The 27,551-nt window shown below is 42.5% G+C and overlaps 1 protein-coding gene across 1 annotated transcript; it reads right to left on the reverse strand.

Moving 5' to 3' along the window:
* Nucleotides 1-15,686: 15,686 nt before the first annotated feature.
* LOC307201600 (vomeronasal type-2 receptor 26-like) lies at nt 15,687-27,196 on the reverse strand (the record flags this gene model as incomplete). Its single annotated transcript, XM_079950880.1, has 6 exons — nt 26,923-27,196; nt 24,924-25,215; nt 22,112-22,339; nt 20,112-20,238; nt 15,993-16,553; nt 15,687-15,697 (listed from the first exon to the last, which is right to left on the reverse strand). The coding sequence occupies exons 1-6, from the start codon at nt 27,165-27,167 to the stop codon at nt 15,687-15,689; spliced, it is 1,464 nt and encodes a 487-aa protein (XP_079807006.1). The 5' UTR covers nt 27,168-27,196.
* Nucleotides 27,197-27,551: the final 355 nt, after the last annotated feature.

The raw sequence follows: 27,551 nt of genomic DNA on the forward strand, positions 1-27,551 counted from the left end.
ACATTCCTTCAGCATAAGCCAATGGCCATATCCTATGTATAAAATCAACACAGATGTAATTCAGGGTAAGCTGGTGAACTAATGCTTCCAAAAAAATTACTCCAATAATGTATTCTATAGTAAAGAGACCAATCCATGTCCATTTGAAATGCAAAAGTAACTTGAGCAACCCATTGTACTCATGGACATCATTAGGGACCATCTGGTAGAGGGAATGGTACTGTCTTCTTTCAGTCACCCTTGAGTCAAGACAATCATAGGTGAACTAAAAGCAAACACATATATGATATGAATAGCACAGAAAATGTGTGGATTAATGGTATGCATTGTTAATATGGATTATTTTTGTCCACAGCCACTACTTTGGGTTAAATGAATATTTCATTAACCAGTCAAAAATAATGATAGCATCTTCAGATGAAGGGTGGTATAGAAATCTAATTACTACTACTACTACCAGCAGCAGCAGCAGCAGCAGCAGCAGCAGCAGCAGCAGCAGATGCATAGCAGGATATATTTAGATGACTTTCTCATTAGAAGCAAGGGGTTAGATGCATTTTTAAACTAGTTTAATTTAGTTCACATCAATGGATATTTCAAGCCAAGGCAATCTTGATGCATTTAATTTGAAATAATCTAAATAAACATAATTTAGGGTGCAATCCACTGGCTCCTAGAAAGGTGTCTCAGTAGTCATAGGGTTTGTCTAATATTCTTCTCCAAAGAAGTGCAGGAGCTCAAGCTGCAGAGAGGGAGAAATGCCCCTCCAAGCCCCCTCTCTGTTTATCACTAAGTCTAAAACCCTTACAGACCAACAAACTTTGAGGCATACTGCAGCAGACCTGAACAGGTCTGCTGCTCCGTGTCTCTAACTCAAAAAGACTGTTATTAATTGACATAACTGTACCAACTTACACAACTGCCTCATGCACAAGTTATATGACCTCACAAGATTCTTTCTTAGAATGTTGCAGCCCTTGTGAGTATTAACCCTTTACTTAGCATTTTGAATGCTCATATCTCACACAATCTCAGCACTATCCTCAAAAACACCCACCTGAGGAATCTTGTACATGCTTATAATAGTGGCCAAAATTAAGGAGAGCTCAGTGGACTTTGTTCCAAGAATGGCCATCAAATTGTTCTGGCGATCACATTTATAATTTGGAGCTGAAATATGCCGTGGAGAAAGTAGGTCCAGTGAGAGCTTATAAGTAACTAGAACCCTGTGCATGCTATCATAGATCCGGAAGCCCAACGTGATGTTAGGCAAAATGTGGTGATTTTTGTTTATCTCCTCTACAGCAAATATCATGGCAAGAACCTCCTGGTAGTTTTTTGGTACGACACTGCAATACAAATTAGATTAGATATAATAAAAAGATGGGAGGAAAGAACCAAAGAAGCACACAGAAAATGATTTCTCATATTTTTTATCACCTCCATTAAATAAAACAGGCTGATCTATTTATTTAGTAGCAACAATCTTCTACATTCATTAGAAAAATCTGCTGTGCATAGAATATTTCCTGCATTACTAATTGAAGTATAAGGTGCATCAAGGCAGCCCTTCTGCTCTCTAAAATCAGGTGTCCAGAAAGAAATTACGTAAGCATATCATGTGGAACACTAGATCTATAATATTAGTAGACTGCAAAAAAGTAACAGTAGAATTAAGTGATAAAATATGGAACAGGTTTACATCTACTAAAAAACAAACAAAACCACCTATGCTGAAAGTGCAGCCAAGAAAAGTTCAGAAGTACCAACACATATGATTTGCAAAAATACCTCTTTTTGCTTCATTATCTGTTCTTAATTTCTGTGAGATAAAACCTTTAATTCTACAGAGAAGAAAAAGAGGGTGACTTACATGAGTTCCTTCTGGGGTGCTAAAGAAGTCTGTTCAAATGAAATTGTAGGGAAGTGCCTCATGTAAAACCGAGAAGCAATAAACCCAATGACAAGATTTCCTGGCTGAGAAAACTCCTGTGGAGTGAAGTAGGTGTTACTTACTTTGCATTGGTCAAAACGCATCTTAAGGCTGGAAAGAATGGAATGGCTCTTGCTCACAATAGGAGGGAAAAAACCAAGCAGCAGTATCAATAACATCAGCATTTTGGGGACAAAATGTTCCTTCCAGACACACATGCCACTGTTTTCGTCGATGCCACTTTTATTCAAATGAGTCTTGTTTCAACTTAATGTGACCCCATTTTTACATTGATCAGTTGGTGTGAGAAGGTGACTGCATCCATCTCCTTTGTTCCTATTTCATGTTTTTTAATTCTTTTATTTTAAAAATTCTCTTTAATGCACCTCAGTTCTTGTCTGAAAGATTGTGCAAATTTTTCTACCTTCACAAGGAAGTTGGTGTAAGAAGGTGACTGCATCCATATCCTCCACTCCTATTTCATGTTTTTTAATTGATTTTAATTGATTTCTCCCCTATTTAATGCACCTCAGTTCTTAACTGCAAGATTGTACTTTTTTTCTGCCTGCACTCAGAAGTTGTATTTTCTTTATTAGGGGGATCTTTAAGTGAGGCACTGCTGGGAGAAACAGCTACAGTGATGTGCAGATTGTTCAAGCTACTCAAAATATGTTTAGTCTGGAAGAAACCACAGCACACCCAAAGACTGCAAACTTATCCTAAAACTGTTAGAGCTCAGAATGTCAGGGCCTTTCCTGCTCTTTCTGCTTTGGGCCAGCTCTGAGCATTGAAGAAGACTCTTATAAGTACTTCTGTTGTGGTGGTTTATTTTGTCAAGGCCTTGAACATACATTTCCTGGGGTTTGTTTAGCAGGGTAATTATATGCTCATAATTATAGGGGTGATAATCATCTCCCCATCTGCAGACATTGCTGTCTCTGCTACATATAGAAAAACAACTGGAAAAACAGTGGCAGTTGAACAGTCTGGTAAACTTGTATGGCATACCCAGCAAGTGTCTCAGAAAAATTGGGGCATCCCAATTTTTATCATGAGAGACCAGTGGCATTTTTGGTCACCAAGGTCTTGCAAGATTTTGGACGACAATTTTCCCTCTCAAACCTCCCCATCACTTTTTAAAGGGTTGGGGTCGTGCAATCTTGCACAGTGCCCGCAAACACACATTTTTGGGCACCGTTCCTTGGGGAAATTTTCTTGCAAAATCATGTGAGATCATGACAACCAAAACCACTGCCATTCATTCATGAGAAAAAAATGGGAATATGGTGTTCAATAAGATTTTTCCTGGATTTTGCTATCACTGTGTTGGAGGGTATGGTATTATATTTTCCCAAAATCAAAGTAGAATCCTTCACTTGTACTTAGTTCAGTGTGGTTTCTATTCTCTTGGAAAGAGAGAAAAGCCATTTCTGACCTTCAGAGAAGGTGGAGTAGCGGGTTTCACGGCCCCACTATGCGCGCGGCAGCTGGAACCCAGCCCCCTCACGATTGGGGCGATTCCCGGCCGTGTCACTTCATGGCCAGCCAATCGGCTGGCTCTGGGGGTGTGGCCTGCCCGATTTAAACCAGGACGCAGCCAGGGATCTCCCTCTTTGCTGCCTGCCATCTGTTGCTGCTTTTCCCACCCTCCCGCCTTATAAGGTTTTCGTTCCTTGACCTTTCTATGGATCTTGGTTGGTCGCCGTTGAGGGGCCTGGCAAATTGGCACCAGCCACTTGGTTTTTGCCTATCTCATAGCAAATCATCACAACTTTCTTGATATTGTGGTTATGCATTGGTATTGCTCTGTAGATGGAAGAGGGGAGGTAGCGCCATCACCTGCCGCATATATTGATAAAGGATTCCAGGGGGCATGGCCCTGTCTGAAGCCTATGGATGTGATGGCCTAAGGCACGCCCCCAATCTGTGACCCTGGGGGAGTTCCTGGTTGATGTGCATAAGCAGGACTTCCTTTACTGGTGGTTAACCCTTCGTGGAGTTCAAGCGGATGGGCTGAAATCAGATATAGTCTGTTAGGACCAGTGCCTAAGCCAATACTGCCCACCACCTGTAACCAATAAAGTTGTGGCCTTATTTAGCCCATTAACTTTAATAATTCTGTCATGTGTCATTATTTCTACTGGGGGGGCAGAAACTCGCCACACAAATAAATAACATGAATACCAGATCCATCCATTCATTTTATTGGCACTTATGAGGAAGGCTTACTAATGTCTTGTGCCCAGCAATAGAATATAGAAGGCAAAATATTGACTAACCAGTCCACCATTGCCAGCATGACACTTTCATCACACCCACAATAAATAAATGCAATATTCATTAAATATGTGTTATGGTAACTATGATCTGAACACATTACAAAAGTGTCTGTGTGTGACAGAGAGAGAGAAAGAGAGAGCAGGTGATGGAGGAGGGTGGCGTCTTACATACACTCGCCAATCACAATCTGCGAAGGCTGTTCCATGAAAGAGGGTGTATTATAGAGGAACACGACTTGAGAAACAATCCCAACAATGAAAAGGTCACCTTGTTGGTAAAATTCATAAGGAATAGGGAGATGAGGAATAGGGAGACTATCATCATATATGCTGCAATTAATGAAATGTGTTTTGCATACAATATGACACAACAATATAAGCAACATCATCATCATCATCATCATCATCATCATGATCCTGATGATAAAATGCCCCTTCCAAATGGCAGTTTCCATGGTACAGTGGTGCCTTGCAAGACGAAAAGAATCCGTTCCGTGAGTCTCTTCGTCTAGCGGTTTTTTCGTCTTGCGAAGCAAGCCCATTGATGGCTTAGCGGCTTAGCGCTATTAGCGGTTTAGCGGCTTTTAGCAGCTTATTGGCTTAGCGGATAAGCGGATAAGTGGCTTAGCGGCTTAGAAAAAGGGGGGGAGAAAAAAAAAAACCCTGCAGGAACTCGCAAGACATTTTCGTCTTGCGAAGCAAGCCCATTGATGGCTTAGCGGCTTAGCGCTATTAGCGGTTTAGCGGCTTTTAGCAGCTTATTGGCTTAGCGGATAAGCGGATAAGTAGCTTAGCGGCTTAGAAAAGGGGGGGGGGAAAACCCTGCAGGAACTCGCAAGACATTTTCGTCTTGCGAAACAAGCTCATAGGAAATTCGTTTTGCGAAGCACCTCCAAAACGGAAAACTCTTTCGTCTAGTGAGTTTTTCGTCTTGCGAGGCATTCGTCTTGCGGGGCACCACTGTACCCTCTACTGCATTGCATATTGTTTCTAAAGCCAGGAAGTGGATATATAACCTAACATATAAGAGATATTATCTAACAGATGAATGATAGAGCCCTTCCAATACCTGGACCTAGTTCTGAAGGATACAAGGGTTTTATAGCTCTTTTTCAGAACCCTGTTTTTTTTATTTATTGCTTGTTGTTGTTTAGTCGTTTAGTCGTGTCCGACTCTTTGTGACTCCATGAGCACGCCAGGCATTCCTGTCTTCCACTGCCTCACACAGTTTGGTCAGACTCATGCTGGTAGCTTCGAGGACACTATCCAACCATCTCGTCCTCTGTCTTCCCCTTCTCCTTGAGCCCTCCATCTTTTCCAACATTAGGGTCTTTTCCAGGGAGTCTTCTCTTCTCATGAGGTGGCCAAATATTGGAGCCTCAACTTCAAGATCTGTCCTTCCAGTGCACGCTCAGGGCTGATTTCCTTAAGAATGGATAGGTTTGATCTTCTTGCAGTTCATGGGACTCTCAAGAGTCTCCTCCAGCACCATAATTCAAAAGCATCAATTCTTTGGCGATCAGCCTTCTTTATGGTCCCGCGCTCACTTCCATACATCACTACTGGGAAAACCATAGCTTTAACCATAGGGACCTTTGTTGGCAAGGTGATGTCTCTGATTTTTAAGATGCTGTCTAGTTTTGTCATTGCGTTTCTCCCAAGAAGCAGGTGTCTTTTAATTTTGTGGCTGCTTTCACCATCTGCAGTGATCATGGAGCCCCAAAAGTAAAATCTCTCACTGCCTCCATTACTTCCCCTTCTATTTGCCAGGAGGTGATGGGACCAGTGGCCATGATCTTCGGGGTTTTTTTATATTATAATAATAATTTATTATTTATACCCCGCCCATCTGGCTGGGCTTCCCCAGCCACTCTGGGCGGCTTCCAAAAGAATATTAAAATACTGTGATACATCAGACATTAAAAGCTTCCCTAAAGAGGGCTGCCTTCGGATGTCTTCTAAAAGTCTGGCAGTTGTTCTCTTTGACATCTGGTGGGAGGGCGCCACTACCGAGAAGGCCCTCTGCCTGGTTCCCTGTAACTTGGCTTCTCGCAGTGAGGGAACTGCCAGAAGACGCTCAGTGCTGGACCTCAGTGTCCGGGTAAAACGATGGGGGTGGAGATGCTCCTTCAGGTATACTGGACCAACACTTTGAATTGTGCTCAGAAACGTACTGGGAGCCAATGTAGGTCTTTCAAGACTGGTGCTATATGGTCTCGGCGGCCACTCCCAGTCACTAGTCTGGCTGCTGCGTTCCGGATTAGTTGTAGTTTCTGGGTCACCTTCAAAGGTAGCCCCACGTAGAGCACATTGCAGTAGTCCAAGCGGAAGATAACCAGAGCATGCACCACTCTGGCAAGGCAGTCCGCAGAGAGATAGGGTCTCAGCCTGCGTACCAGATGGAGCTGGTACACAGCTGCCCTGGACACGGATTCAACCTGTGCCTCCATGGACAGCTGTGAGTCCAAAATGACTCCCAGGCTGCGCACCTGGTCGTTCAGGGGCACAGTTACCCCATTCAGGACCAGGGAATCCTCCACACCTGCCTGCCTCCTGTCCCCCAGAAACAGTACTTCTGTCTTGTCAGGATTCAATTTCAATCTGTTAGCCGCCATCCATCCTCCAACCGCCTCCAGACACTCACACAGGACCGTCACCGCCTTCACTGGTTCTGATTTGAAAGAGAGGTAGAGCTGGGTATCATCCGCATACTGATGAACACCCAGCCCAAACCCCCTGATGATCTCTCCCAGCGGCTGCATGTAGATGTTGAAAAGCATGGGGGAGAGGACAGAACCCTGAGGCACCCCACAAGTGAGAACCCAGGGGTCTGAACACTCATCCCCCCCCCCCATTTTCTGAACATGGCCCAGGAGGAAGGAGCGGAACCACTCTTTGACAGTGCCCCCAGCTCCCAGCCCCTCAAGACGGTCCAGAAGGATGTTATGGTCGATGGTATCAAACGCCGCTGAGAGATCCAGCAGAACTAGGAAACAGCTCTAGCCCGCCGGAGATCATCAACCAGTGCAACCAAGGCAGTTTCAGTCCCGTGATGAGGCCTGAATCCTGACTGGAAGGGATCCAAATGGTCCGCTTCTTCCAGGCGTGCCTGGAGTTGTTCAGCAACCACTCGCTCAATCACCTTGTCCAAGAATGGAATATTTGAGACTGGGCGATAGTAGGCCATCGTGGCCGCATCTAAAGATTTTTTTTAAGAAGCGGTTTAATAACCGCCTCTTTCAGCGGGTCTGGGAAGGCTCCCTCACGGAGGGAAGCATTCACCACCCCATGAAGCCCATCGGCCCAGCCCTTCCCGGCTAGCTTTTATAAGCCAGGATGGGCAAGGATCAAGGAGACAAGTGGTTGGTTTCACTTGTCCAAGCAGCCTGTCCACATCCTCGGAGGTAACAGATTGGAATTGATCCCACACAATTTGACTAGACAGGACTCTAGCACTCTCCTGCCCCGGCCCTGCTCCCATGGTGGCGTCTACCTCTTCCCGAATCTGAGTGACTTTATCTGCAAAAAACTTTGCAAAATCATTGCAGGAGATCATGTGGCCCGTACTGGGCCCCGATGTAGCAGGTGGTTCCACTAAATTGCGGACCACCTGAAAAAGTCTCCTGCTGCTGTTTTCTGCAGATGCAATAGAGGCGGTGAAAAAAGTCTTCTTCGCCATCACTACCACCACTTGGTAGGCTTGACGTTGAGCTCTAACCTGTGCCCGGTCAGCTTCAGAATGGGTCATCCGCCACCGGCACTCTAGCCGTCGCAACGATTGTTTCATTGCCCTCAGATCCGTGGAAAACCACGGGACTGTCCAGGCTCCATGCAGGAACACCACAGGGATGCGTACTTAGTCCGCTCCTTTATATTCTCTACATGTACGATTGTGTCGCTGCTCACCCTAGTAATAGGGTTGTCAAATTTGCAGATGACACAACCATGATTGGGCTCATCTCTGAAAGGGAGGGTGAAACGGACTATAGAGATGAGGTGGAGCGGCTGACAGAGTGGTGCAGAGCTAACAACTTGCTCATAAATACAAGGAAGACAAAGGAGCTTGTGGTGGACCTCAGGAGACAGAAGAGCAATGTCCAGCCACTTTTGATTGATGGGGTCTGTGTGGAGAGGGTAACAACGTTCAGATTTTTGGGTATTGAATTACAAGAGGATCTGTCCTGGAGTGTCAACACAATGGGGCTTGTGAAGAAGGCGCAGCAGAGACTGTACTTTTTGAGAATCCTAAGGAAAAACCATCTTCCACAGAAACTGCTGCTTGCCTTCTATCACTGTGCCATTGAGAGTGTGCTCACTTATGGCTTATTCCAGCATCCTTCTAACATTCCTTAATTTTACAATGTTTCTGTAGATAGTCTTTAAATTTCTTACAATCTTCTTCTACCAACTCTTCTCCCAGGTCTCGGATTCTGCCAGTCATTTCCGCCAGTTCCATGTACTCCATCACCTTCATCTGCCATTCTTCCCGGGTGGGTAGATCCTGTGTCTTCCAATACTTTGCAATGAGTATTCTTGCTGCTGTTGTGGCATACATAAAAAAAGTTCTATCCTTCTTTGACACCAATTGGCCGACCAAGCCCAGGAGAAAGGCCTGTGGTTTCTTCAGAAAGTATTTAAATACTTTTTTCATTTCATTATAAATCATCTCCCAGAAAGCCTTAATCCTTGGGCACGTCCACCAAAGGTGAAAGAATGTACCTTCAGTCTCTTTACATTTCCAGCATTTACTATCAGGCAAATAATATATTTTTGCAAGCTTGACTGGTGTCATGTACCACCTGTATATCATTTTCATAATATTCTCTCTTAAGGCATTACATGCCGTAAATTTCATACCTGTGATCCATAACTGTTCCCAGTCAGCAAACATAATGTTGTGTCCCACATCTTGTGCCCATTTAATCATAGTAGATTTCACCATTTCGTCCTGAGTGTTCCATTTCAACAGCAAACTATACATTCTTGACAGAATCTTAGTTTTGGGATCTAAGTGTTCTGTTTCCAATTTTGATTTTTTCACCTGGAAGCCAATTTTCTTGTCCAAATTGTATGCCTCCATTATTTGATAATAATGAAGCCAATCTCACACTTTGTCTTTTAGTTTTTCAAAGCTCTGCAATTTCAATCACATGTGCTTCTTCTTGGTCCGTCTTTTGCCTGACGGTTTTTCCCCCCTCAACTGTCTGAAGCTCCCCCTCCAGCTGCTGGGCTGCTTATTCTGCAAAGAACCGGAATAACTGGACGCAACAGGGTTATTGACACAGGCCGGCAGCCTCTGCACAGGCGACCCAAGGCAGTTCTGAGGGCCAGAGACCTAGTTTGCACTGCCGCAGTTACTGCCCGAGAGCTTGGGCCTGCGCCTGAGAACTGAGAATCGTTGAAGAGGGCAGCAGAGGTGCCAGGGAGGTCAGCAACCTGGGTGAGAGACTGGCTCTCCGGAACCACCTGGGAATCTAGTATCATATCAGGGGTAGGAGCAGAGGGCATGGGGTTAGGGATTGCTCAAAAAATGCTGCTCATAATCATCAATGAACGATCTAAAGGCATTTAGGAAGTGTGAAATAGGTTTGGGGTTATTATCCCGTCCATGTGGCACCCATGCAGCCTGAGGTGTGAGCTGATTCCGCCGCAGAGCACTTCCTCTTAGGTGCCATGGATAACGCGCTAAAGCTACTGCCACAAACACGTGCTACTGTTTACAAGCGGTTGTACCAGCACGTGTTATAGATTCTGAAACGAATGGACCAATTAACGATTGATTTACTTATAATAAATAACGATTTATCCAAGTATTCGGTTAAATGTTCAATTGTTTATCCAATTAGTATGTGCGTGCGTGTGTTATTATATAAATTATATAAACTTTACTCTAAACTTAACTCATATCAGCAAACACGCCCATGGCCACAAACTGAGTCTGCGAGTCAGGTCAAGGGGGGAAGAGGGGGAGAGAAACACAGTGAACTGACTCTTTATACAAACCAACTCACATTCCTGGATGCTTAATGACTTTCAGCTGCTCAGTGATTAGAGTGACTTGTTACCTCTTAACCCTTTAGTACCAACACCCCCTCTCGCTCGAAACACTGAGCTGTACCAACCTTAATTCAAATTTAAACCTGAACAGAAATATTTATGGGATTGTGGACCCAAAGCTTTTGTAAAACCGTCTGCGAGATTTTCTTTGCTTGGACAATACTTTAGTTCAATTAAGCCTTGTTTTACACTTTGGCATACATTTTGATAACGGATATCCAAGTGTTTTGTGAGTGCCTTGAATTGACGCGATTTAGCTAGTTTAATACAAGGTTGATTGTCTTCCCACACTCTGATAGGTAGGGAACATTCTCCAAACAATTCTTGTACCAGTTGCTTATAAAATTCCAGTTCTCTACATACATCTGATAATGCATTGAACTCAGATTCAGTTGAACTTAAAGCTATAAGTGATTGCTTTCTTGATCTCCAACCAATTAGTGCATTTCAAAATTTTATTGCCATTCCTGACACTGATTTTCTATCTGGTCCAGCATCTGCCCAACTGCTGTCGGCCCAACATTCAAGTTGTGTGCTGCCCTCTGCTGATAGTTTTAAGCGAAACCTTTTGGTAGTTTGGAGATACCTTAAAACTCTTTTTACTCCTTGCCAAGCATGCATTGATGGTTTTTCAGCTTGTCTGCATAGCATGTTGACAGCATATGTTATATCGGGCCGAGTCCACTATGCAATGTGGAGTAGACTGCCTATCGCTGACTGGTAAACCCCAGGATTACTGAACTCTGCCTGTTGCTTGACTTGAGCATTCTTTGTGTAACTTAACTCCATTGGGGTTTTAACACCAGCACAGTTGTCCATTTTAAACCTTTCCAGCAACTGCTGGATCTTAGCTTCTTGGCTGAGCCAGTAGTTCCCATTTTCATCTTGTTGAATTTTAACTCCTAGATAAACAGATACAGTGCCTAGTGATTTTATCCAAGCTTTGTGGCAAATTGTTGTGCAAGTTTATCGTCCTTTCCACTGTATAATAAATCGTCAACAAATATCAAAACTGCTTCTTGTTCATATCCCGAGCCCTTTAGATAAAGACACGCATCTGCTGCGCTCTTTCTGAACATTATGCTCTCTAGAGCATCGTTTAAGCAGGAATTCCAATTACGGGCGGACTGTTTCAACCCATAAATGGATTTATGTAGGTGCCAGACCTAGTTTGGCTTGTCTCCTTCAAAACCTGGTGGTGGTGTCATATAGACTTCCTCCTGTAAGTCTGCATTTAAATAAGCCACATTGACATCAAAATGAAACAGCTTATTTCCCTTCTTAGCTGAAGAGGCTAGAAGCATTCTTAATGACTCCGATCTTGAAGTAGGGGCATAGATTTGAGAATAGTGAATACTTTTGCACTGTGAAAATCCTTTTGCAACTAGTCGGGCTGTATATTGCAACTCCTCAGTAGTTGTGGGCTTTAAACGATATACCCATCGACAACCTACAGCTTGTTGCCTTTTCGGAAGCTCTGTACTTGTAAACACACCGAGAGACTTCATTGAAGCCATCTCCTTTTCCATTGCTTCCTGCCACTTTACGGCTTCTGAGCTTGGAAGCTGTTGTACCTCTATATAGCTATCTGGCTCACATTGTGCCATATTTACGTATACACTTGTCACCTTAAACCGCTCTGGTGGTTTGCCCTTTGTGGCACGGTTTGACTTGCGCAATTGTTCCACTTGTGCCCCCTCTGACCGTTGGCTGTCAGAATCTGTCTCAGACTTTATAGCTGGATGCACCTCTAGGGATAAAGACCTCCGTTTGGTTACCTCCCTTGGGCTTGGTGTTGCAGGTGACCTGCTTCGCTTTTGCTGTCTGCTAGGCCTACTGACTGGCGATGTTGGAACACTCCTAGATTCTGGCTTTTCTACCTTAGGAGAAGAACCTTGTGCGTGGTCAGAATCTGCACCTGAACCATGTGCACCATCCCCTTCTGACTCACCACCCTCTGGACTTTCATTCTCAGCATAAATGCCTATATCATCTCTCAAAATGTCAGGGTTAGCATGTAAGTGAGTCCATCCGGATTGCTCACAAAATTCAGCGCTCCTACTGATGACCACTCTTGTAGTATCCCCATTTGGGTTCACAGACCTCCAAGATTTGGCGTGTGGTTCGTACCCACAAAAGATGAGTTTCCTAGCCCTTGGACTTCCCTTTTTCCTTAACGCTTTTGGGATAAGTACATAGGCTTGAGATCCAAACACCCGAAAGTAATTAACTTTGGGCTTCTTCCCATATAAAGCAAAATATGGCGTAGTGTCAATTACCGAATTATATACTCGGTTCAGAATATGAGTAGCCGTCTGCCAGGCTTCCGCCCAGTAACTTTGAGGGAGTTTAGAATCAAACAACATAGAGTTTGCCAACTCTTGTAGAACCCTGTTTTTACGTTCGGCCACGCCTCCTTCTTGGGGGAATAAGGTGTAGACAGACGATGCTTAATTCCCTTTCTCTTAAAGAAATTCTGCAACACAGACCCGGTAAATTCTGACCCTCTGTCTGTCTGAAAAGCAAGTACTCTAGTACCGAATTCAAGTTCTACTGTGCGAACCCAATTTTTAACTGTTTCTGCAGTATCTGCTTTTGTTTTGAGAGGAAAAAAACATGTGACTTTTGTTTTGTCATCCGAGAGACACAGTGCATACCTCGAACCTCCCATGCTAGCAACAGGCATTGGGCCACATAGGTCCATATGCACAAGTTGGAATACTTTGTCAGATTTCCTATCTGAACTGGGATAACTGCATCTATTAACCTTTGCCCTTTTGCATGCAATACAATCCAAATACTTAGTACATTTGTTCATTTTGCACCCTTCTGATAATTCGAGTTGCCTTTCAACATACTGAAAGTTAATATGTCCCAAACGGCGGTGCCATAAATGAACACAAGAATTATGGGTGGGCGAGTTCACACAACCAGCATGAACCTGTTCAACTTCATCTGGACTTGTCTCAAAATAATATAACCCATTTCTGCATTCTGCCTGCAAAAGAGATATGTTATTCTTTGAAATAGTGCAAACCCCATTTTCAAACACAGTTTTAAACCCATCTCTATCAAGTTCTGACACAGACAAAATACACCCCTTCATTCCCTTTAGCACATAGGCATCAATTTCTGTATGCAAACAATTCAAGAACACTGTGCCTACGGTCTCTAAGGAACGCTTAGTTGAATCTGCCATTGTCACAACTTTAGGGGTTTGCAAATGCTTGCAATTCTGCAAATGGACACTAGATGGCGCCACCAGGTGGTGAGAAGCACCACTGTCGATCAACCAGCGTAGATTGCTGCCTTGGCCACGCCCTTGCATCAACGCCATTGCTGACGCCATGTGCTGTGTGCTGTGGGAGTAGCCACACCTCCTCCTCTTCTCTGGCGTCCCCTGGAACTCCTTGTTTGGTAACTAGGGGTAACGGCCATGGTGCTGTCTTGACCAGGTTCACGTGTGCAGTTCCTGTAGGCCATCTCCCAGCATCTGAGTTGGCTCCTTGAGGAATAAGACGTCTTCCAGCGAGTACAAACTGCGCAGTGCCTGTTTAAAACTTTTTCTAGGCACGTTGCAGGACTCAAGCTGCTTTGAAGGCTTTCGTTGTCAGCAACCGCTTCTGTCTTCGCTCCAGTCCTTTCATAAATTGCTCTGAACTGCACTCCTTATCTCCTTCTTGACGTACAAACAGCCATAACCTGTCCATTAAACTTTGATTAGTTTAATGTTAAGTAAATGTCCAGTGCGCTTCTGCTGCGCCATAAGACTTATCTCAGCAGAGAATTTCGTGCAGCGGCTGAAGGAGGCAGGAGAGTCAGTACCTTTCCATAAATGAAGAATCCTGAAGCAAGCACTTTGGAGCTCAGGAAAAAAATTTATTCACAAAAGAAAAACCCTGGCAATAAAGCACACATGCTTTTATCTCCGGCATAAAGAAAACTTTACTCTAAACTTAACTCATATCAGCAAACACGCCCATGGCCACAAACTGAGTCTGCAAGTCAGGTCAAGGGGGGAAGAGGGGGAGAGAAACACGGTGAACTGACTCTTTATACAAACCAACTCACATTTCTGGATGCTTAATGACTTTCAGCTGCTCAGTGATTAGAGCGACTTGTTACCTCTTGACCCTTTAGTACCAACAGTTTTATTGTGGGGTTATTCTGCAGCATGTTCTTGACACAACAATAGTGCATTATTTGTATATTTATTCCTATTAAAACCATCAGGTAAATTTTTGGCTAGGACAGCCAGAATGAAACTCACAACACCCATAAAACCCATATAACCCAAAACACAATTAAACACGGTAGCAGAACCCTCATTGCATTCAAATATGAATTAACCATTCAGTGACTGCATGTCTGTATCTGGGAATGAAAGGGAAGTACTTAACTAAAGAGTACAGATGCCAGCTTAACAAGGTCCATACACAAGGTCCAGGTAGGGAGTCTGCTGACACTCCTTGCTTCTTTATTAGTTTCTCCTCCCTCCCCAACTCAATGTTTCCAAGGACCCTGTCTTCCTACTCCCAATTCAGGTTCAACAGCAGCAGCAACTCCAGCCCCCTCCTCCTTGACATAGGCAGATAGGCAGAGCTGTAACTAGGTGATCTTGTGCCCCTGGCAGAACTGTCCACATTGCGCCCCCTAGCCATGGACAAATTAGCTCTTCTTTCCACCTCTCCTCCAACCCCAACCCCTCCAACCATTCAATTCACCCTCTATTTAAAACCATTTCTTATGAGGCAATAGTCAATATTTATATTTAAGGATATATTTTTAAGCCAATTTTGTGCCCCCCCATCAGCTGCGCTCCATGGCAGGGGCCCACCTTGCCACCCCCTAGCTACAGCCAAGCAGATAGGCAGGTAGTTTCCTTCCTCCTCTTCTCTTCCTCCTCCTCCTTATCCTGGCTGCCCTTTCCCTTCCCTTCCTACTGCTGGAATTCCTGGGAAATCACCACAGACCAGCAGCCAATTGTTTACATATAGGCACTGGTCCATGAACCACCATTTTCAATAGGGTTTTTCCAACAGAGAGAAAATAACAATATATTATTACCTTAAGTACCTATTTTATATTTATTCGTGGAAATTTCAGTCAATAATTCTGTTTGGCTGATGAGTATAAAGAGAATAAATATGCAACTTCAACTTGTGGATCTTGACTTGCAAATAATTTCACTAAAATGTCAAAGAAAAGGTCCATTAAGATCGTTGAGATTAATTTTCAGGTCAATAAAGCTTTAGAAAGCTTTAGAAAGTATGTTTCTCAGTATATTCAACCTCTGTGAAGTATGCGTCGGTGATTATACTATTCATTCTACCATTCAGATTGCATACTTGAAAGGGGGGGGGGAGTTCCATCTGTTTTTAATTCTCATATTCCTGATTTTAGTTGCTCCCTGTTATTCAAGTCAGCCCTGAACAAAAGAATATAGCATTTAGGGGGAAAGATGCAAAGCAGTAACCCAGCACTGGAGGATAAGATAGAGAAGATCTCCACAGCCACCGTGTATTTTCCTTTGGTGCTCAGGTAGGCAGGAACAAAGGACAACCAAACACTGCAGAACACCATCATGCTGAAAGTGATAAATTTGGCTTCATTGAAAGTGTCTGGCAACTTCCTAGCAAGGTATGCCACCGAGAAGCTGACAATGGCCAGGAAGCACATATAGCCCAGGACAATATAAAACATGACAGTTGAGCCTTCATTACACTCTGCTATAATTTCCCCATTGACGGAGTACATGTCTGTATCTGCATATGGGGGAGAAATACTCAACCAAAGGGTACAAATGCCTGCTTGAATAAAGGAGCCTGAAAACATGATAGAGTTTGTCAGCTTTTTCCCCATCCATTTTCTCATTCTAGATCCTGGTCTAGTAGCCATAAATGCCAGGACCACAGTGATGGTCTTAGCTAACAAGCTGGAAAGAGCAAGAGAAAATATGATGCCAAAAGTTGTTTGTCGGAGTAAGCAAATTAGCTGTCCAGGTTTTCCAATAAAAAGCAAGCAGGAGAGGAAACACAGTAGGAGGGATATGAGAAGAATGTAGGTGACACTTCGGTTGTTGGCTTTGACGATGGGTGTGTTCTGGTGCTTCACAAATATTATTATTACCAAAGCTGTGATCAGTGCAAGAGCAAGAGCAGACAAAGCTAAAGTCATTCCTAAAGGTTCCTCGTATGAAAGGTAGGTTATGACTTTGGGAATGCATTGGTTCTGGTGGAAGTTTGAATATTGATCTTCTGGACATTCGGTGCAGACATCCATATCTAGAATATTTTTTAAAAAAATTGGATACTTTTATAGTCCTTGTTGTAGCTGCATTAAATCTCTCCTCATTTCCAAGTTCAGTAGCCAAGGGTTTTCATTTGCAACCTCCTCACATGCGAAAGCTATCCATCTTTGCTTTTAAGCAAAGAACAGTTCCATCAGATGTGAGATATCAGCAAAGAAGGTGTTTTGAGGTATATGGCACATTATTCCACAGATCCGAGTCCAGAACTGGGGGGAAGCTAAATTAGCATAAAACTAATTTAAAAAGTCACAGCCACCTTCCACCCTGATGAGCATGATGTTATAACACTGGTCCTAAAGATCTACGTTGGCTCCCAGTACATTTCTGAGCACAATTCAGGCCCTGTATATAGGAATATGTATATATTCAGGCCCTGTTCATCTCAGACAATAATGTCCAGCTCCGAGGGCCTTCTGGTTAGTCACGGAGCTTAATGTTTTGGCACCAGGAGGCGGAGAGCAGGTGGTGGTGGGGCTGGTGCGCATCCTGGGGGGGGGGGTTGCTGCCTGCAGGGGCGTGGCACCCTGCACGGGTGGGTGGCAGCTGCGATGGCACTTACTGGGATCGTGCTGCCAGGGGCTGTGCATTCCACCCGCACTCCTCTTCCTCTGCCAGTGCTTCTGGTGGTTCCCTCACTGCTAGAAATGAAGTTATAGGGAACCAGGCAGAGGGCTATCTTGGTGGTGGCACCTGCCCTGTGGTATGTCATCTCATCAGATGTCAAACAGTTAAACAACTACCGAACTTTTCAAAGACATCTGTTGGAAGCCGCCCAGAGTGGCTGGGGAAACCAGTCAGATGGACGGGGTATAAGTAATAAATAACAAAATAAGTAAAAAAATCATTCTATTGATTCACATGTTTTACATATATGAAGAAATAAATTGAGATAAATAGGTCATCAGATCATGTAATTTCAGTTTCTCAATATACATAACTTTTTTGTTTTTGTTTTTGCTTTATATCTATTTTTCTATGGTGGGGTTAATAAAAATGGAATAAGTCACAGAATCATAGAATCATAGAATCATAGAGTTGGAAGAGACCACAAGGGCCATCGAGTCCAACCCCCTGCCAAGCAGGAAACACCATCAGAGCACTCCTGACATATGGTTGTCAAGCCTCTGCTTAAAGACCTCCAAAGAAGGAGACTCCACCACACTCCTTGGCAGCAAATTCCACTGTCGAATAGCTCTTACTGTCAGGAAGTTCTTCCTAATGTTTAGGTGGAATCTTCTTTCTTGTAGTTTGGATCCATTGCTCCGTGTCCGCTTCTCTGGAGCAGCACAAAACAACCTTTCTCCCTCCTCTATGTGACATCCTTTTATATATTTGAACATGGCTATCATATCACCCCTTAACCTCCTCTTCTCCAGGCTAAACATGCCCAGCTCCCTTAGCCGTTCCTCATTAGGCATCGTTTCCAGGCCTTTGACCATTTTGGTTGTCCTCTTCTGGACACGTTCCAGTTTGTCAGTGTCCTTCTTGAACTGTGGTGCCCAGAACTGGACACAGTACTCCAGGTGAGGTCTGACCAGAGCAGAATACAGTGGCAAAGAATTCTTCTTTGGTGGTTCCCCCTCCCTTTTCCATTTTTTGTACACATCCTTTTTTTAATCCTAACTCAGTTAAAAGTTCTTTAGATAGCCACCCTTGCTTCTTTAGGCACCTTCCATGTTTCTGTCTCATTGGTATTGCCTGAAGTTGTGCTTTTACTATCTCCCTCTTAACAAACTCCCAGCCATCATGAACTCCCTTTCCTTTTAGTATTACTGTCCATGGGATCTCACCCAGCACTTCCGTAAGTTTTATGAAGTCGGCTTTCTTAAAGTCAAGAAATTGAGTCCTAGTATGCTTGGCTGCTCCTTTCCTCTGTATAGTAAACTTCAGAAGAGCATGATCACTCGCGCCTAATGATCCTTCCACTTCCACCCCACTAACCAGGTCATCAACATTGGTTAGGACCAGATCTAAAATGGCTGTTCCTCTTGTTGCTTCTCCCACTTTCTGGACAACGAAGTTGTCTGCAAGGCCAGTGAGGAATCTGTTTGACCTTATGCTCTTGGCTGAGTTTGACATCCAACAAATATCCGGGTAATTGAAGTCCTCCATAACTACTATCTCCCTTCCTTTTGCATGCTTGGCCATCTGTTCCAGGAAGGCATCATCTATGTCCTCCATTTGGCTTGGGGATCTATAGTAAACTCCCACAATGAGGTCACTGTTATTCTTCTCTCCCTTAATTTTGACCCAAATGCTCTCACTTTGGCTTTGAGGTTCTAAATCTTGGATCTCTTCACAGGTATACACATCCCTGACATATAATGCCACCTCTCCTCCTTTCTTGTCTGGTCTGTTTATCTGAAATAGATTGTATCCCTCCATTATTACATTCCAATCGTGGGACTTATCCCACCAGGTTTCAGTGATGCCTATTATGTCATATTTAGTTTGCTGTACCAAGAGCTCAAGCTCATCTTGTTTATTTCCCATGCTTTGTGCATTAGTGTACAGACGTTGAAGTCCATTAATCATTCCCCTGTGTCTCTTATTTAAGGATTTTTTCCTCCCACCACTAGGTCTGCGTGCTGTTTGCTCCATTTGGTCTGTGACATTTGGATGCTCATCTTCATCAATTGATAGACTCCTACCTTCAGGAGCACTGTCTCCCTCCCCCACATTAGTCAGTATTATGCGTATTGAATTTTTTTGTTATATATATCATTGGAAAATTATAATGAAGATTATTTTTTGAAAATTCAGCTTCCCCTTGATGTGATGTGTCTCACAATAAAGTTCTGTAGTGAAATATAGAATAAGAGATGATACTTCCAATACCAATAGTTAGGAAAGATATATAATAAAACCCATTTAGTGTCCTTCTAAGGCCCTGGCCAGAATTGCTGATATCAGAACACGAAAGTCTAAATAGTAGCTTGCTTTACTACATGTCTTAAATTTGGACTAGGCTACTTCTGAAAAGGAATTGTTCACATTGTTGGTGGAAAGTGTACTACATATGGAATATTTTCAGCATTCAAACAAGATAATGCACATTTTAAGCATGATTATTTCACCCCTATAAAGCCATATGTTGGGTTTCAATGTAGCACTCTGTGGACCAAGCACATGGTGAATGAGGTCCACACATGAACTGGCACTTCCCGCCTTGTCCTCCCCCTATTCTCCATGAACTCCATAATTATTCCCTGGAGCCTTGTGGGAAACCCAGAATGGGTTTAGGTGCTGAAGGGGGGGGGAGCAGGGAGGTTCCATTGCATGCAAAGGCCTTGTTCTGCACGCACAACAACTTAGCTGAATACCAAATATAGTCACGTCAGTCTTGCACTTACTAATATTCAATTTATTACTCACCCTTTACCAACAGATCCCAACAGATGCAACATTTTAAAACTGTACATTAAAAACAGTTATGATACTGTTAAAATAATTAGTGGTACAGGAATGTCCTGAAAACACCTACCTTAAGTGTCAAAGGCACATTGACCTCTGTTTCAACCATATCTCCTACCTGTCTGGTTAGAAATCTTCCCTTCTGGACAAGGAACACATTCATAACAGCAAAAAGGCTCCCCTTCCTTCTTTTTCCTACTGTATCCAGGACGGCACTTGTCATTACACAGAGAAGTGGGAAGAATCTATAAATAAATGTCCAATTTTATCATTTTCATTACAATTCACATTTCATTGAATATCACCACACATTGAATAATAAACTTATATTTCCCCCTTCCATGGTTCCATTTATTTATCAATTAAGACTACATATTCTAATTCCCCTTTTATTCAATTTTCCACCTACTATAATTTTAATAATTTAAACTGCTACATTTAGATTAATCCTGCTAACACTTTATCTTGCTTTGCATAATTCTTGAGGTATTCTGTAAACATTTCCCACTTTTTCTTAAACACGCCATCTTCCTGATTTCGTATTCTGTTGGTTAAATTTGCCAATTCTGCACATTCCAATAACTTTATCTGCCACTCCTCCTTTGTTGGGTTCATTCTCTCTTTCTATTTCTGAGCATATAGCTCAGACTGCTGTAATTACTTAAAGAAATTATGCAGTTCTGCCAGGACTTCTGTTCCTAATATACCTTGAATGAAGGTTTCTGGTCTTTTTTTAACATTTTTTGATTTCATTATATATCATCTCCCAGAATTCCTGTGGAATTCTACATGTCCACCACATATGATAAAAAGTACCCTCCCTTTCTTGACACTTGCAACAGGTACTTGATTCTGATTTATACATTTTTGCTAATTTACTCGGTATAAAATACAGCCTATATATAATCTTCATGAAGTTTTCTTTCAACGTATCACAATCTGTAAATTTTAAATCCTTACTCCTCAATTTTTCCAACACACTTCTATAGTATGTCCTATATCTCTTTTCCAGTGTATCATGGCTGACCCATGCCAGTCTGGTTTCATACCTGGTTATGAGGAGAAGGACAGGGGACATGTCAATGGCTTCTGAGTTGACGTAATAGACTCCTCTGTAACATCTGAAACAAGGGGGGCTGTAGACCTGGTGTCTATGTGGGGAATCCCTTGAGGCTGGTCAAGAGGCTGAAGCTGATGGAAATTACAGTTGCTTGACTGCTTACTGGGACACAGTATTGGCAACCAGTCACACCACTGCTGAGAGAATGGCACTGGCTACCAATTTGCTGCTGGCCCATGATTAAGGTGCTGGTCTTCTTCTGATGCCCAAAGATGACGTTGAAGGGTTTGTGAAAGTGATGAAATGATTAGCACTCCTGAAACTGATTCTGAAAGAGACATAGACTTGAATTCCCTAGTAGGACAATACAATGCTATGATATTGGTGGTTCTAATCCCATTGGAGCCTGGGGAGATTTGATGGGGAATGATATCCCCATATATTTTCCTGCTCGTATTTTATAAAATTACTACCCGAAGACAGTGAGTAAGCAGCTTACTCCAGGGCCATCTTAGTTTTAATGTTCCATTTTTTGAATCCCCCTTCCTAAGTAGTTCTGCTGCCAACCATTTACTCTTTTGCTGGTAATTGAAAAGACACTTCTTTCAGAAGGCCAGCTGCTATTCATTTATTCTTTGCCTTTTGATTTTATGTGCACAATTAAATTATTAGTCCTTTTCCCCCCCTGTATTATGAATGTTGCATTTGATTTATTTGCTGATGTTTTATCTGTGACCATCCCTGGGATCATGGGAGGAAGGATGGGAAATCAATGGAAATTAGGGCTATGAACCAATTTCTTATGCTTACTGTGAATATATGTACAGATTAGCCTTACATTGCAAGCATTTCCTGAGTCTCCAGTGACCCTCTTTAAATGAAACCAACCCAGGGTACATGTTGGAAGTTGGAAGTCTTGAAACCTTTTGCTGATTGCAGAATGGGGTGCACTAATTGGAGTGTATGTAACAATATGGGGAAAAAAGTCATCAGGCACATTTGAACAATCCATTTCCCCTTTTTTGGAACAAAAAGATTTACAAGTCTTCCTAGCTCACCTGGTTAAAGGTTCTATGCCACACAATGTGTTCATCCTGAATGGTTAATTCATTGCCTGGAGGAGCTTGAAGATCCAGCCTTCCAATTTTGACTCTACCAAAAGATTGATTTGGAAACATTACCCAGTTGGTCACATCAAATCCTGCCATTATCTCTCCATTATCGTTAAACTGTATTGTCTCTCCAGCACTGTTGTTGAATGTGAGATTTCTTAGAAAGGGATGGAGCTACATTCAAAAAATATAGAAAGGGGTAAAATGTTTGAATCCTCAGAGTGGTGAATACAACCATAATATTCAGAGAGGTGTGCACTAGTTGTGTGTGTGTAGCCAGTCCAGACATTTTATGAAATAAAAAACCCTTAATTTAGTTTCACCCTAAAAAAATCATTCTAAAGTTAATTTGTAAAATACTACATAATATTGGTGGTTTTGTTTAAAAACAGTGAAGTTTTGAAAGGTTCAGTTCATCATCTTGATTTAAAATTGCATCCAAATATAACCAATCATAGACAAAAACTAGGTCCTCAATCTTAGGAATTATCATGCAAAGTTTTTACTATCCTAGCCATTGAACTCATGTAAGGAAGTTGTGCCATCACTCTCTACCAGAAACTGTCAGATTAAAACTATGGGTCTTCAGAGCCACACCCACTGGAGGTCATCAGCATAGCATAAGAAATTTGGTCTTTGAGGAACAGCCTGTCACACCTGAGTAATAGTTATTTTTCAGGTAGGCAGCTTGGCCTCTGGCAGCTAACTCATTAGGAGTCATCACTTCTGCATACTTGGAGGTGGCTCATCCTCCACCTGATTCAGGAAAAGGGTCAAAAACCTGTTTATCCCTCTTAGGATGCATCACACAAAACAACAATAGGTTCAGAAGTATCCAAATGTATCAATGAAGATGGTGTGGCAGCAAGATACATTTCCACCAAGCCAAAGCAGCTTGGGAAGAGACAAATGAATAATTTTCAGGCGCAGGCAAAAACTCAACATGATGAGAATGCTTTCTAATAAAAGACGAAAAGGTAAAAAAATTCTCCTGTTTCTTTCTTTAAAAAAGGGTTCCTGGTATGTTAGCCAGCAGTGAAGATGTGATCAGCAGCCCTGACCAAAATTTGCCCATATAGGAGGTATGCCATAAAAGTGGATGATTTATTCGTGAAAGTGCTATGTATAACACAGCAAACAGGGAAGCCAGCCATTCTCACCAAGCTATTTGATAGGAAACAAAAAGCCTTGAATGTAAGATCTGTTTATGTACATGAGATTTTAAGGTTTTTTTTTACACAGCTGTTGAGTAATATGGTATTCTAGGCCACCCAAGAGCAGAAAATACTGTACTGTGGGTAAAATTGCCTCCCATGGCTGCAGATTCTGCAAATCCACTCTAGCCACCTGTGATTTGGGTTTGAATCTAGATTGATACATAGTATGTAGAGCATGTGCCACTGCATGAGGAACATTGTACACAGCATAGCTGCTGCCAGTCGTGCTCATTTCAAAGATTTGTAATGGAAGACTCTCCAATTTCTCCTCCTCAGTGCAACGTTTCTTAGGCTCTTCACCCACATTATTATTTTTCAATGAGCACTTGAAGGTCTTTTCCCAGAAATCCTTGATCAAATCATTTTGTTTTTCCTCAAAAGGATTTAGACTCTGAAGAAATGTCCTGAATCCCAGGGGTTCATTTGAGTGTATAGATACAGATAAGGCACCCTGTAAATGGTGCATATTCCACCTCCTTTCATTGGTGGTTTTGAAATCCCAATGACTTGTCACAAGCCATACTTTACCTATAGGAAGTTGTGCCATATGAAGATACCTGATCAAAATGTCCATCAAAATGGAACTACCATAGACCACAAAAACATTGGCTTTGCTTGTCATGACAATTGACATTTTATTAAATTCACTAAGGAGCAAATCCGTCATTCCTTCAGCATAAGCCAATAGCCATACCCTTTGTATAAAATCAACACAGATGTAATTCAGGGTAAGCTGTGGAACTAATGTTTCCAAAAAAATTACTCCAATAATGTATTCCATAGTAAAGAGACCAATCCATGTCCATTTGAAATGCAAAAGTAACTTGACCAACCCATTGTACTCCTGGACATCATTAGGGACCATCTGGTACAGGCAATGGTACTGTCTTCTTTCAGTCACCCTTGAGTCAAGACAATCATAGGTGAACTAAAAGCAAACACATATATGATATGAATAGCACAGAAAATGTGTGGATTAAGGGTATGCATTGCTAATATAGATTACTTTTGTCCACAGCCACTACTTTGGGTTAAATGAATGTTTCATTTACCAGGGAAAAATAATGATCAATGGATATATCAAGCCAAGGCAATCTTGATGCATTTAATTTGAAATAATCTAAATAAACATAATTTAGGGTGTACCCCACTGGTTCCTGGAAAGGTGTCTCAGTAGTCATAGGGTTTGTCTAATATTCTTCTCCAAAGAAGTGCAGGAGCTCAAGCTGCAGAGAGGGAGAAATGCCCCTCCAAGCCCCCTCTCCGCTTATCACTAAGTCTAAAACCCTTACAGACCAACAAACTTTGAGGCAGACTGCAGCAGAACTGAACAGGCCTGCTACTCTGTGCCTCTAACTCAAAAAGACTGCTATTAATTGACATAACTGTACCAACTTACACAACTGCCTCATGCACAAGTTATATGACCTCACAAGATTCTTTCTCAGAATGTTGCAGTCCTTGTGAGTATTAACTCTTTACTTAGCATTTTGGATGCTCACATCTCACACAATCTCAGTACTATCCTCAAAAACACCCACCTGAGGAATCTTGTACATGCTTATAATAGTGGCCAAACTGAAGGAGATCTCAGTTAACTTTGTCCCAAGAATGGCCATCAAATTGTTCTGGTGATCACATTTATAATTTGGAGCTGAAATATGCCGTGGAGAAAGTAGGTCCAGTGAGAGCTTAGAAGTGACTACAACCCTGTGCATGCTATCATAGATTCGGAAGCCCAACGTGATGTTAGGCAAAATATGGTGACTTTTGTTTATCTCCTCTACAGCAAATACCATGGCAAGAACCTCCTGGTAGTTTTTGGGTACCACACTGCAATACAAATTGGGGGGGGGGGACACACAGTATACTATTTCTCATATTTTTGATCACCTCCATGAAATAAAACAGGTAGCAACAATCTTCTACATCTGTTAGGAAAAATCTGCTGTGCACAGAATATTTCCTGCATTACAAATTGCAGTGTAAGGTGTCCTTTACTGCAAATCCATTGCAACATGGACTTTGTAAGGATTTTTGGATAGATTTATGGTCTTTTGAACAATTCAGAAAAAAGTATTTTCATATGCTCTACACATTCTAGAGCTGTGAAATATTTCTAGTCTAGAACTCATGGACATCCAATGGAATGTTAATAGGGTAGGGCTATCATGTGCATTATTTACAAATGAATCAGAAAAAATCCTCTCCTCTTCCCCAAGGTGAGGGGTTGTGAGCGGGTCTCGCTTCCCACAGTTTGCAGGGGGCGTGGATGGCCTAATGTGTCAGAGAGACCCTGGCCTGTGTCATGCCCACAGCCAGCCAATACAGCTTACTGGGGGGGGCATGGTTTGCCACTCTTAAATGTGTGTGGGACTGTGGCTCAGCCTGTTTCTTTCCTGCATGCATGGATCCCCCCCTCCCTCCCTCCCTCCCTCCCTCCCTCCCTCCCTCCTTCCCTCTATTCTTGTGCATTCAATACCTGACCTTGCTATGGACCTCGGTTGGTTGCCTTTTTAAGGGGCCTGGTAGGAATTTTTTCCTCTTGGCAGACTGGCACCAGCCACTTGATTTTTCACCTACCTCGTAGCAAATCATCACAACTTTGTAAGGTTTGGCAGTTAGGCATTGGAAAATGTGTTGTGTGTTGGAGGGAGGTTGTGGCCACTACCTACCACTCCCTTTGAAGGGTATTCCATTAAAGGAATCCAGTGGTCGTGGTTCCTGTCCGAAGCCCAGGTGGTCCTGCTCAATGACCCACCCTTGCATCGTGGTGTTCCCCTTCTGTTGTTAGATGTATTGGTTTTTTATGCTTCTGTGCTTTTATGTTTGTACATATTTTATGGGCTAATAGCCGTAAATAAATTTGAATTTGAATTTGAGCCCAGGTGGTGACCAGGGCCATGGCACGACTCTCCGGTGACTCTAGGGGAAAGCTTCCAGTTGATTTGTATCAACAAGCTGCCCCTGCAGGTTGTTAACCCTTCTGTGACTTCCTGCATGGCGGACAGGAGTCAGTTTTAGTCTATTCGGATTCAATGCCTAAGCCAATACCAATCACATTCTGTAACCAATAAAGTTGTGGCCTTTTTAGCCCATTTACCTAAAATACTTGTGTCCATGTGTCTTATTTCATCATAAAGGGGGGATGGGGCCTCAACTCACAACACTGTAAACTTTTGCTATATTCCTTTATTTGCTCTATTTACACAAATGAATCTGGAGCAAAAACAGATTTAAAAAAGCACTGCACCAAGGCAGCCCTTCTGCTCTCTAAAATCAGGTGTCCAGAAAGAAATTGCATAACCATATCAGTAGAATTAAGTGATAAAATATGCACCAAGTTTGCATCTACTAAAAAATAAATAAACCCACCTATGCTGAAAGTGCAGCTAATAAAAGTTCAGAAATACCATGATTTGCATCTCACATTTCAGATTATAAGAGAGGAAAAGACCTCTTGTTGCTTTATTATCTGTTCTTAATTCATGTGAGATAAAAAATATTAATTCTACAGAGAGAAAAAAGAGGGTGACTTACATGAGTTCCTTCTGGGGTGCTGAAGAGGACGGTTCAGATGAAATTGTAGGGAAGTGCATCATGTAAAACCGAGAAGCAATAAACCCAATGACAAGATTTCCTGGCTGAGAAAACTCCTGTGAAGTGAAGTAGGTGTTACTTCCTTTGCATTGGTCAAAACGCATCTTCAGGCTGGAAAGAATTGAATGGCTCTTGCTCACAATATGAGGGAGAAAAACAAGCAGCAGTATCAATAACATTAGCATTTTGGGGACAAGAAATTACTTCCAGACACACCTCACTGTTTTCTTCAATGTCACTTTTATTCAGACGAGTTTGTTTCAACTTAATTTGACAAGATGTGAACCCATTCCTACATTGATCAGTTGGTGTAAGAAGGTGACTGCATCCATCTCCTCGGCTCCTATTTCATGTTTTTTAATTGATTTTAATTGATTTCTCCCCTATTTAATGCACCTCAGTTCTTAACTGCAAGATTGTACATTTTTTTTCTGCTTCCACACAGAAGTTGTATTTTCTTTATTAGGAGGATCTGTAAGTGAGGCACTGCTGGGAGAAACAGCTACAGTGAGGTGCAGATTGTTGAAGCTACTCAAAATATGTTTAGTCTGGAAGAAACCACAGCACAC

Source organism: Podarcis cretensis (assembly GCF_951804945.1).
Source record: "Podarcis cretensis genome assembly, chromosome: 13".
NCBI classification, from domain to species: domain Eukaryota; kingdom Metazoa; phylum Chordata; class Lepidosauria; order Squamata; family Lacertidae; genus Podarcis; species Podarcis cretensis.